Here is a 12,444-nt window from a genome sequence, read left to right as displayed (position 1 = left end):
GTATCGAAAGGATAAACAGCAAAAGTTGGTAACGATTGCGATAGAAATATTGGCCCCAACACGATATTCGTGCTAGATAAATAAAATCCAAAAGTGAGGAATATGTGTAGTAGAGCAGATCTGTTCACATATTTTTGTAGTACTGCTTTTTCGTGTGGTGCGGCTAGTTTAACAATACTTTCCATTTCCGTTATTATCGACTGAAACGATGGAAATAATTTTGTAGACGACGTTGTAATTGGAGATAGCAGACCAAATTGTAGTTTTAATTTTATTAGACCTGCAAACTCGAACGTTGCATTCTACATGCCATCATTTTTATGCTCATTTGTATAATAGCTATTACTATACATATCGACTGTATCATGATCTCGAAATTATCGCGATAAGCATAGATTCCGTTCAGCAACAGCACCAATAACGTTTGAGCACACAGAAAAGACAACCAAAAGTAAACATCCAAAATGAACAATTTTTTTTTCGAAGTATTCATCGACGGTGGCCAAGAAACTAATAAATCAACGCTCGTCTTTGTAAACTTTAATGCAGCCTCGGGAGTAAATCTCATCGTGATATAATTTGTTTGTTTGTTTTTTCTTTCTTTCACTTTTCTTTCCTTTTCTTTTTTTTTTTTTTAACGCGACCAGTCTGAATGCAAATACTATTCGATGAAAACTATTCGACGTTGATGAAGAACTGTTCCGTAGATCATAATTTAAATGTAGGGATAAACGAAGGTAGAATAATACATTTTCTTCGATACTGTTTTCATAAACGATTCGAAGAAATTCTCTCTAATAGTCCGCTCGATATTATTACACAAACGCCTATTTCAATTTCTCCCTATAGTTTCACTACACTTCGAATCGTCGAAGGGAATAAATCAATCAGGAGTTCCCTACACTCTACACTCTCTCTTACGTATCTATAGTTATCTTAAATTATTGCGTGCGAAGGGAATAAGCGAGTCTTTCCGCACTTTTTCCTCATAAATTTTCTTACACGTAATTTTGCACCTGGAGAATGCGATGATAGTGGTATAATAAAAACTGTATATTTAACGAAACAAGCGTTTAGATTGTGGCTTGAAGTATCTCTTTTTGCAATAATGGTGTCGAGTCCATTCATTTTCTATAATATCTTTCTAGTGGTTTATTCGAGTTTTTATTGTTGAATACTGTAACATACGAGGACTTCGAATAGAAATGAGATATTTTTAGATTGCAGAAATATTTCATATTTACATAATTACCTTTCAAAGGTGTAAGTAATAGTCTTGATATTGAATTTATTCCATTTATATTTTTAATCAATCCTAACGATCCTAAATCCAGATATAGCTTGATAGAAGATTTTATTATTGATGTTTGGTAATTTAATCGATAAAATTTTGTTCGTATCATTTTCACGTGTCAGCGAAGTTTTTGTGCTTTCATCGAATTAATCGCAAGTAGTAGATGTCAAAAAACGGGAATATACTGTATTATCAGTAAATATGAAAAAATCTATTTTGCTGACTATTAGTTTACTTGACTATTAGTCAGTAACGAAGATTCCTGTTTTGATATAGTTGTCTTCTTTCGCATCAATCTACAAGCTTCCTATTTTACTATCAGTCTTTAATCGGGAAATGTACTTTATCAATTGATAGTAAAATAGGTATCCTGATTAGTCATGTACTATTTTTGCCAAGTCCTCTTTACGTTTCATTATCTTTTTCGTATCAATCTTTTCACTTTTTGAAATAATTGAAAAATGAAGTTATTACAATCGCGAAAAGCAGGAATAATTTCGATAGTAAAATCATAAAATTCAATGAACGGAACTCTTCTCTAACAATTTCTAATTTTTAAATAATTTAAAGACAAGTTTGATAAGATTGCGGGATAGAAAAGTAATATGTATGAAAAGTTCATAACGTTCGATTCTCAGAGCTCTTCTCGAATTTTTTCTAATATCGGATATAATTAAAGAATGAATCGAAGTTATTAAGATCGAAGAATCTTATAATACTTTGTATAATAAAGTCATCAAATTCAATTCGTTCGTCCCTTTTTTAACTGCTTGATATTTTTGAGATTATTCGAAGATGGAAGAGATTATCGATATTGGAAAACGAAAAAAAGAATGTCGGAATAATTTATATTCGTAATAAATTCATACGATTAATTTCACAAACTTATTCTTCAATCTTTTCTATTACCTTTTCGTAGTTTGAAGATGAGGGTATTAAGACTGCAAAGTGCAAGAATAATTTATCTCTAGCAAAGATAATTTGAACATCGATGCTTTTAGCGTTACTCGGATCGTGCCGAGTTGAATATGTCGTACGGAGCTAAAATACCCGAACGTTGGCACTCAAGTGGGATTACCGTTGCGCGAGATTTGTGTTGGAAGTTTGTCGGAGTGTTAGGTCGTGCGAGGAAGGAGGATTATCCGAGAAACGAAAATGCGAGTCACCGTATCACAGTATACGCGCGTGTACACGCTCGAGTACGTATCTACGAGTTTCGCAGAGGTGCAATTTTACGATTCGTAGATTCTTCGAATGTTCAGGAACGAACGATTTAGGAAATAACTTCGCTTCCGTTTTTCACCGGCAACGATTTACTCGTGAGAGCACGTACGTAATTTTTGCAAGAACCACAAAACGACCACTTCGAGCCCACGAAACGTCGAAAAGCATTTGGTAGTTCTCATTTCTTCAAGAAAGATACATTCTTGGTTTATCTCTATTTTCCTTATTTCTTTCCCCCCCCCTTTCTTTTTTTTTTTTTTTTTTTGAAACCTACAATTCCTCTCTTGTCGTCTAAAACTTTTATAGGGTACAGACTACATTTGTACTTTTATTTATTTCTTATTCTTGAGAAATAATTCTTCGCGTTGATAAGCTCAAATCAAATTGGAAAAGTAATGTTGAAACTAGATTGATATTGTTGACATTTTATTATTTACTTACAATTGCATCTACGTTTGAATAAGTGAACTTGCAGAAATTGTAGAATTAATTAAAATTTAATTAATCCTTTACTGCATCATAGCTTTCATTGTTGTGAAATATGAGAAACACGTGGATAGATACTGAAATATTTATAATCAATGGTGAAACGTGTCGATCCTTTTTAGATATATTATTAATTGTAACAATAATAAGAACGTACCGACATGTAATAACTCAAAGACAATGCAGGCAGAAATCCACCGACACTAAGTATTACTGGCTTTTGAGATCTTTGCATTAAAATGTACATATTTCTCCATATCATTTTTGATTTATCAGTCCAATTCAAATTATAAACTGCTGATCCAATCTCGGTACTCTGGAATAACAAGTTTTAATAAAATAATAACATGTGTATTATTATAATAATAATTATTACTTGTATAAAGAAGACTGACAAAGTTTTACCATTTCTATTAAATTTTCAGCCGGATTAGAGTTAAGATATAATTGAATAACAGCGACAACATCCAGAATAAGGAATTGAAATTTGATTATGAACGAATCCACCTATCGTTCAGAAAATGTTACGTTGAAAAGAAATAGCAATATCAATAAAGTGATTAAGAATACCTATAGATATTTATCATGCACGTATGTATATTGCCTGCTATTCGAAGAAATCTTATTCTGAATATCTTAAATAATAATGATTATTTAATTATTATATATAGTAATAATACTAACAAAAAAGAATAAGAATCCACTGAACACTATTAATATAGATGCTACAATTACAGCAGTAAAGATAAGATATCGCACAGTGTTTATGATATTTTCTGCATAACTGAAAAGAAATAAGAATAATACTTATTCATATCATTGCTGAATAATCTTCTTCTTCTTCTTCTTTTTTTTTTTCAATAAGAAAAATCTTACATGAGGATATGATTATGTTTAATTATACACTTTTTGAGATCATATTCGTTCAGGACTTCGTCTATTTCATTTTTCAACATTTCAAATCTTGCACCAGCGAACCATAGTAAAAATGCGACTTGACAATCAACCGTTGCAGCTGCAGAGCTTTGTAAACCAGGATATGATACCGCAAAATAAGCAATTTCGTAAATGGGATGTGTATCCGTTTTGAAAGGAAAAACGGAATAACCTGGAAACGGTTGTGGTAGAAATAACGGTCCTATCAACATATTTATACTTGCTAAGTAAAATCCAAAAGTAAGGCATATATGAAGTGTCGCAGATCTGTTCACGTATTTCTCTAGTACAGCTTTTTCGCTTGGTGTGGCTTCTCTAATGACAGTTTCCATTTCCACTACTATTTGCTGTAACGATCAAAACAATTTTATTGACGTCGAATAGAAAATAATCGGTTTAACGAATTGATTTCTAATATTATTATACCTGCATATTCGTACGATTGAGTCTAGCTATTAACATTTTTATATTCGTTTGCACAACTGTAACGCATACACATGATGACCGTATTACAATATCCAACTGATAGTCATAAATGTACATTCCATATACCAGGGTCGATAGCAATACTTGGCTTAGTAGAAAAGACACGAAAAGGTAGATGTCTAAAAGGATCGATACTTTTTTCGAAATGTTTATCGGTGGTGGCCAAGAGATTATTATAGCAACGCTTTTCCTTGTGAAATTTAACGCTGCCTCCGGAGTAAATTTCATGATGTTATAATTTGTATTCTTTTTTCTTCCTCTCCTCTTTCTTCGCTTTTTTTTTTTTTTTTTTTTTTTTTCCTTTTTTCAACGTGACCAATCTAAACGCGTATAGTAAACTGTTCGACTTTTGACGAAGTGCTAATCTTAAAGAGAAAGGAGGTAATATTTTCTTCTTTATTATTTTTACAAATGATTCGAAGAAATTCTCGATAATTATACGTTTGATATTATTAACGTAAACGCATTTCTTTTGAATTCTTTTTATAAATTCAGTTCCGCTTCTTCGATTTTCATAGCTAAAAACGAATAAATTAGTCATGAGAATACTACACGCTATACGTTCCTTACGTGTCTGTAATTACCTTGAATTATTATGTGTAAAGAATAAAAACGGTTCTTTCCTTTTTCTCTTTGCGCAAGTCTTCTTATACGTAATTTTCTAGTGGTAGTATACGCGAAGAGATGGAGGAAGAATAAATGATTATGTACGTAGGGAAACAAGTGTTTGATTTTTAGTTTTAATTTGTATCTTCCGTAAGAATGTAGTGGATCGCGCGTTTTTTTTTTTTTTTACTTTTCTTATCTTTTCTTTTCTTTTCTTTTCTTTTTTTTTCTTTTTTTCATTTGAGTTTTTATTGTGGAATAATTTTTGTTTGCCCACTTGAGTTTTATCGTGACATGAACATCCATGGAAAGAGTAAGAACAGAAGAACGAAGATGCGAAATTATTGAATGGTGGTAGCATAAAGTAAAAATGAAATATTTCACGATCTTGACAACATATGATATTTACATTAACATTAACACGTTAGTAAATATGTAAACGTCATTTCGATATCAATAATTTATTATATTCATACTGTTAACGTTATAGAGCTGGTAACATATCATTTTTTTTGTTTTTTTTTTTTACATGTTATTCTATAAGAAATGCTCGGAGAGTCGTAAAGTATCGGAAGGATGCACTTAGAAACTGTAAAATGATATTTATCAGTCATTTATGTTTAACTATTTGTAAATTTATATATCGTGTGTATTTATCATCGCAAGAATACCGACTAATGGACATTGATATCGGAAAATTTGTATTCGTGTTATTACGAATACTATAATAACGTTCGTCGATTCAAAGAAATATCTTTTATCAAACGAACGAACGAACGAACATTGAATTTTACTCCAAGTTCGTTCTTTGATTCCAGACTCGATGTTATCTTAAGATTGAGTCTCTTACCGATAGATAATACTGCAAGGATAACGGAGGTATGATACCATCGACCGAAATAGTTACAGGTTTTTGAGACCTCTGTATCAAAAAATATATACTGCTTTTCATCTTTGCAGACTTATTGATCCAATTAGACCGATATGCTGCTGATCCGACAGCAGAACTCTGCGACACGATTAAAAAATTAATAATATATAATAATTGTTATATAGTAATCATGAAAATTATTTACCATTTCCATCAGATTGTCGGCTGGTCGACAGCATAAAAACAATTCGAAGATCGATCCGGTCATCAACGAGACAAATTGTAATTTCAGTGTTATCGAATCTGCCTGTCGTTAAATACAATGCATTAACGAATAAACAATAATTGGTTTCGATAATTCGACGAAACGAAATACCAACGAATAGAAATTCAACTCCCCCAAATACTATGCATACCGATGAAACACCAATACTCGTGAGTATTATAAAACGTACTGCTTTGACAACGTTCTTTCCATATCTGCAAAGTAATTTCGACAATGGATAAACATTGAAAGATTATTAACGCATACGTGATTTCGTATCGATAAATCGAAATATAATTTCATACAAGATTTTAACACATTTCTGACCAATGTTTTACTTATTCGACTTGCGTTTAACGAAAAATCATGGATGGTAAAAAAAGGAAAATTAATAATGACACCTTCGATACGTATATAATGATTACCTTAGTAAATCGTCATGTAATTTAATGCAAGCTTTTAATTCGTCCTCATTAACGATATTAATCAATTTAATCGCTAATATTTCGAATCTAGCTCCTGTGTACCAAAGTAAAAAAGCAACCTGACAGTCGATAGTCACACCTACGGCAGCTTGGATGCCAACGAATGCTTGCTGAAAATAAATGATCTCGTGGATGGGATGCGATTCTACTTTGAACGGATATTCGGCGAATGTTGGAAATGGACGTGGTAATATCGTCGGTCCCAGGATGAAGGCCACACAGATCGTGTAATAACTAAACGTCATCGCAAGATGAAACATGGCGCATTTGTCGACGTATCTCTGCAGGATCGTTCTCTCAAAGATGTTCATCCTTTTGATGAAGTCCTCCATCTCTAAGGTAACAATCTACGAGCAATTTTCTATTCTTTCTTTACGAATGTTAAGAATCCTTAGAATCTACAATACATTTGAAATTTTAAAAGGAACGATAAATTCACCTTGAATCTTGTCGACTGAATTTTAAAAATGACAATTTTAATCAAAACCTGCGAGGAACCCATACAAAAACAAATCGATTGGGTAACTATCATCGAGTCCTGATAATGTTTACGTATCCCATATATCTCGGCAAAAATAAACGACAGTATTATTAAAAACGATATCCACCATCTGATCTCGCGAAAAATAAGTTCCGATTTAGTAGCGTTAAACGATGCCGGCCAAAACCCCAAAGGCGATACACTGAGTTTAGTAAATTTTAATGCACGTTCTGGAGTGAACTTCGGTACCAACATCACGACGAATATATCGTAGAAAATACTCTTATGCTCTTATCCAACCCCTTCAACTTTATTATTTTCCATGGTTAGAATCGAACGTAAATGCCTTCTCGAACAGTAACACTGAATAAATGATAAATTTCATTGTCTTAGAAAACGGAATTCTAAACGTTTTCTCTGTCACGATCCATACTATTGAATTCTCCAAGAACGAAGAAATATTTCCATTTCCCTCGTGCGAACTTGCCTTGCTGTATTTTCGTCTAATTATCATTTATCAGTATAAACGTAAGGCTAGAGCTACTAGCTCTACCTTCCATATCTCTGTCTTTCTTACCCTTACTTACATACTTGAGGATACGTAAGATTGATAAAGCTGAGGCTCTTCAGTTCGTTTCATACCAAGGTATACATCATCTGGTATTACCTTCTTGCGCAAATTAACTGAAATATCTACATTGAACGAGACTTCCTTCGAGTACGTAGTTTATTCGTTTAACTATCAAACTTTTACAATTTCATTAACATTAATTTTCTTTGATAAAAGCAAACTACATATTTTAACGTAATATACGTTAACGATCCTCTTTTTTCTCATTGTTGTTCTTGTGTTTGACGTTAAAAAAAGAAAAAAAAAAAAAGAAAATAGATATTTGAATACGTAATTCATTCGCTCATTTTATATACAATCTCGTCATTTCCGTGTTTCGTTGAGTCGATAAACATTAAATACGTATTTCATCGTAATATACTCACATAAACTCTAACTATTTCTTCGTTATCGTTGTTTCTGCGTTTGACGTTAAAGAACAAAATAAAAAAGAAGAAAAGAAAAATATCGTACTCGTTAATCGTATAAACTTTTAGATCGTTTCGCGAATAAAAATTGAGAAAAGGGATCGAGAAAAATCGAGAAAATTGCAATTTTGCGGGGCACGATGTAGTAGTATTAATATTCTATGATTACAGTTTGTTTAGCTTATGTAACGTGATTGATAAAGTATAATTTCGAATACTCGCGGGAAAACACATGACGCGTGATACGTGACAGAGATAAACAATGAGATGATAACATTCGACTTTCGTATTTCATATACGTCTGGAATATCTACATAGACTTTGTTTACACTAACTAAACAAAGGTTACCCGACGATATTATCCTTGATATTTTAAGGTTAAAGTTTAATCATACATAAACACAAACTACTATGCTCTTTTAGTTCTAAAAAAAAAGTTGTTTAATTAAAAAATCACGTTAATGTTATCGCGGAGAAAAAAATTTTACATTTCAGTTAATTATATTTTACTGCGGAGATTACAGCAAGAGATGAAAATAGAACGGATTATTTTTTCTATTCGCTTTTAATGAATTAACGACAATGATTCGACTATTCGTTATTCTTTATAACACTGTAGAATATCTTAAAGTAATTCAACGTTTTATATTTGTTGTATAATTTTTTCTTTTTTTTTATACGTGAATTTTCAAATACGAAATATTTTTTTTCAATCGTATTAGAAGCATCTCCAAATAAGTGTCGATATATTTATTTAGATATAAAATATGGAACGTTTATTACATTCCCATATCGATCGATCAAATAAGAAATTTAACATTGCCCTATATTTTTCTATCATTCCAATGGGAATTTGTTAACTTTTAAATTAATAATCGTGTTAGAAGGATTCCTAAGTTAACGTCGACATATTTATTTAGATATAAAATATCGAACATTTATTACATTCAGATATCCAGATCAACCTAATAAGAACTTTAACATTGCTCTATATTTTCTATCGTTCCGATGGGAATTTGACCGATAAATACTATAACAATAAATTATACTTTATTCTAGATTTTGTATAATACCAATGGAAGTTTGATCAATACTGAAATAATAGTCGTAATTACGAATATCTCTAAATTAACCTTCAAGTATTTATTTCGATATGAATAATCAAACATTTATTACATTCCCATATCGATCAACCTAATAAGAAATTTAACGTTGCCCTATATTTTGTATCATTTCAATGGGTATTTGATCACCGTTGAGATAATAATAGTATTAGAAGCATCCTTAAATTAACCTTGATTTATTTATTGATATATAAAATATTGAACATTTATTACATTTAGATATCGATCAACTTAATAAGAAATTTAACATTGTCCTATATCTTCTATAATATTCGATGAAAATTTAACCAATATCATAACAACAAATTTTACTTTATCCTATATTTTCTATCATTGCAATGATAATTTAACGATTGTTGAAACAACAATAGTATTAGAAACATTTATAAATTAACGCCGATACATTTATTTAGATACAAAATATCAAACATTTATTACATTCAGATATCGGTCAGACTAATAACAAGTTTAACATTCCCCATATATTTTGTATCGTTCCAATGGAAATTTCACCAATAAATACTACAACAAACAAATTCTACTTTACCCTATATTTTGTATCGTTCTCAATGGAAATTTGACCAATACCAAAATAATAGTCGTAATTAGAAGCATCTCTAAATTAACGTCGACATAACAGTAGAGAGTTTGTCGTTTTGCGGATTCGATGGAACTAGAGTCGCACGTTTCGGCTTATTGTTATTCGGCCCGTTATACAGCATTTCATCCAAAATAATCGGGATCGTTCAATGAAATCGTTGGTACGGTTCGCTCGCTTTACCATTATCAGCGTTCGTTGCCAAATGGCCGAAGTTAAAACAAGAGGGTAGGATAGAGAGAAAACGAACGATCGGTTCGAGCAGCAGAGAAGTGTCGTTCAACGGGGAGTCATAAAACCGATCAACGGATTAATTATCGAATTCGTATTTGTCCGCGTCGACGCGATACGATTAATTCTCGTCGATTTATCGAGCTTACGAGTTCGCGTCGTCGCCAAAACTCCCTCGTTTTCCTCTTCCACGCGCGTGCGTTACGCTCGAAACGTTAATTTTCTGCTCCTTCCTTCCTTTCTTTCTTCTTTTTTATTTCTATTTATTTTTTTTTTACTTTTTTTTTATTTTATTTTATTTTATTTTATTTATTTATTTTTTTTTAATTTTATTCGTTCCTTTTTTTCCTCGCAATAAAAAAGTCCTTTCAAATGGTTGTGTACAATAGTGTAGCTGGTTTCTTTCTAGATTTAATGAATTCCATTGGAATGCATCTCTGCGTTGCTTTTTTTCGCACAATATTTACTGCAATGAATGTAGAACAATTTTTCTATTAAATATATATATATATATATTAACGTAATATACAAGTAAAAGTAATATAAAGGAATTTTCAATTAATAAAAAGAAAATATTAGTAAAGGAATACAGCAAAAGAGCTCAATTAAATAAAAGATTTCATTTTATCTTACGCTTCGTTTCGTTGGAATGTTTATTAATTATAGAATAAAGAAGAAAAAGAAATTGCTTTTTAATGTAAGAATTTTAATGTAAGAAACGAAAAACATTTGTACAATCATGCGTGTATATCAATGTCGTATTAATGGCTAATCTTTCGCTTTATCGATAAAGTATAAATCAAGTATTTGTTCTTGATAAACCATTATTGATATCTTTAACTTTTTTTCACATTATATCAAAGAAATATTTTCTTTAAACAATAAACTTACTAGTATAATGTCGTAGGTATGAGTATTATCAAAACCGAACTCAAAGTGCAAAGCATAGCAATTGTAACGATCATTGAGTCTCCGAGAATTGATTTATTGCCAATGTGAATTTCCGTCTTTCTTTCCTGAAATTAAAAATGAGAAAGTCTCGTGGATAATCTTTTTTTTTTTTTTTTTTTTTTTTTTTTATTGAAATAAGAAAATTTCGATAAGAGATACATTTTAAAAAGCAAAAGTTATATATTTCGTATGTAGTATTCCCGAGAAATGAAATTTGAAACAGAAACATTTTTTCATAAACAAGAGATCAAACTTTTATTATATATATACGCATACATACATACATATATATATATATATATATATATATATATATATATATATATAGACATATACACACATAATAAATATGTTTACGTATATATTAATATAAAATTTTCGAAAAGGCCAGGAATAAAAATTCGTAGAATGATTTCCCAAGAAGACTATAATCCTTTTAAGCAATAATAAAGAAGAAAACTTTATATATATATATATATATATATATATATAATCTAGTTTTCTCTTCTTTCCCTCTTATCTCCTGTCTTATCGAACTATCGTTCATTGCTTTTCTTTATCTCTATTCTCTTTTCGTCTTCTTTCAGTTCTGTTTGGTCAACGACGAACAATCAAACTGAGAGACAAACTGGATCATTGTATTTTCTAACAGATAAATGTGTTCGTGAAATCAAGTGGGAATTAATTAAGCGAAGAAAAACTTCGATCGTTTCGTACAACGAGAATAAAACAGTTTCTCTTGTTACTTCAACTTTACAGAGACAACTATAAAAGAGAGAAAGAGAGATAGAGATAGATAGAGAGAGATAGAAAGAGAGAATACAAATACTAGAAACTAGCAGAAGATTCTTTAACTTCATCGATCGAACAGACTTCTTTTTCAAATACTTGAACATTAACAAGACATTCTATTTTTATTCTGTAAATAATATAAAAAAGTATTCACGGTTATAAAAAAAAGAAAAGACATTTTTATTATGCGATAAAAAAAAAAAAAGAATACCAGTAAGAAAGTCAGGTTCTTTCTTTTTATTTCTTTCTTTATTTTCTTTTTTTCTTTTCTTTTTTTTTTTTTTTTTATTTATTTATTTCTTTTTTCTTTAGAAAGACAAATGTTTCGAAATTAAACGAAACGAAAGACTAGTTACATTCTCGTTAAAAGTTTGACGAATAACATTTGTCCCTTTCGTGCTACAACTTCTTATTATTTAACTTACTTCGTTAACATCGTTCGTTAGAGAAATGGTAATATTAAATACATAAACAGTTTAATCGCACGACGGAGCTTGGCCTCCGTATATATTTTGTTGGGGTCGACGAGTTTTGTAAAAATCGTAAAGTTTCGTTTTATCTTCGAAACTTTACAAT

The 12,444-nt window shown here is 30.7% G+C and overlaps 2 protein-coding genes and 1 long non-coding RNA gene across 3 annotated transcripts in view; all 3 read right to left on the bottom strand.

The window, feature by feature from the left end:
• Positions 1-2,973: 2,973 nt before the first annotated feature.
• On the bottom strand, positions 2,974-4,672 carry LOC122636404 (putative odorant receptor 92a). Its single transcript, XM_043827584.1, has 6 exons — positions 4,367-4,672; positions 3,881-4,287; positions 3,689-3,788; positions 3,410-3,511; positions 3,162-3,320; positions 2,974-3,081 (listed from the first exon to the last, which is right to left on the bottom strand). Exons 1-6 carry the CDS (start codon positions 4,652-4,654, stop codon positions 3,028-3,030), a joined length of 1,110 nt encoding a protein of 369 aa, XP_043683519.1. The 5' UTR covers positions 4,655-4,672; the 3' UTR covers positions 2,974-3,027.
• Positions 4,673-5,557: 885 nt separating this feature from the next.
• On the bottom strand, positions 5,558-7,094 carry LOC122636403 (odorant receptor 67c-like). Its single transcript, XM_043827583.1, has 4 exons — positions 6,594-7,094; positions 6,104-6,410; positions 5,883-6,041; positions 5,558-5,621 (listed from the first exon to the last, which is right to left on the bottom strand). Exons 1-4 carry the CDS (start codon positions 6,983-6,985, stop codon positions 5,565-5,567), a joined length of 915 nt encoding a protein of 304 aa, XP_043683518.1. The 5' UTR covers positions 6,986-7,094; the 3' UTR covers positions 5,558-5,564.
• A 1,969-nt stretch (positions 7,095-9,063) lies between these two features.
• Positions 9,064-12,444, bottom strand: part of LOC122636285 — a 4,296-nt gene continuing 915 nt past the window's right edge. The window contains exons 2-3 of the long non-coding RNA XR_006328898.1: positions 11,017-11,141; positions 9,064-10,591 (exon numbers count right to left, since the gene is read on the bottom strand). This is a non-coding gene — a long non-coding RNA (uncharacterized LOC122636285). The remainder of the gene's footprint in view (positions 10,592-11,016; positions 11,142-12,444) is intronic.

The sequence above is a fragment of the Vespula pensylvanica genome, chromosome 21 (assembly GCF_014466175.1).
Source record: "Vespula pensylvanica isolate Volc-1 chromosome 21, ASM1446617v1, whole genome shotgun sequence".
Classification (NCBI taxonomy): Eukaryota; Metazoa; Arthropoda; class Insecta; order Hymenoptera; family Vespidae; genus Vespula; species Vespula pensylvanica.
Note: the sequence above shows the minus strand (reverse complement) of the source record. Positions and strands in the feature narration are given on the sequence as shown.

Excerpts from the sequence above, each read along its gene's own strand:
- LOC122636403 (XM_043827583.1), bottom strand. The coding sequence starts at position 6,985 with ATGGAGGACTTCATCAAAAGGATGAACATCTTTGAGAGAACGATCCTG. Across the intron at positions 6,042-6,103 it reads AATCTGATGGAAATGGTAAA|AGTTCTGCTGTCGGATCAGC; the intron begins TAATTTTCATGA and ends ATCGTGTCGCAG. Across the intron at positions 5,622-5,882 it reads CCTTGCAGTATTATCTATCG|TTTCTAAGTGCATCCTTCCG; the intron begins GTAAGAGACTCA and ends ATCATTTTACAG.
- LOC122636404 (XM_043827584.1), bottom strand. The coding sequence starts at position 4,654 with ATGAAATTTACTCCGGAGGCAGCGTTAAATTTCACAAGGAAAAGCGTT. Across the intron at positions 4,288-4,366 it reads TCAATCGTACGAATATGCAG|CAAATAGTAGTGGAAATGGA; the intron begins GTATAATAATAT and ends TGATCGTTACAG. Across the intron at positions 3,321-3,409 it reads CTGAAAATTTAATAGAAATG|AGTACCGAGATTGGATCAGC; the intron begins GTAAAACTTTGT and ends TTGTTATTCCAG.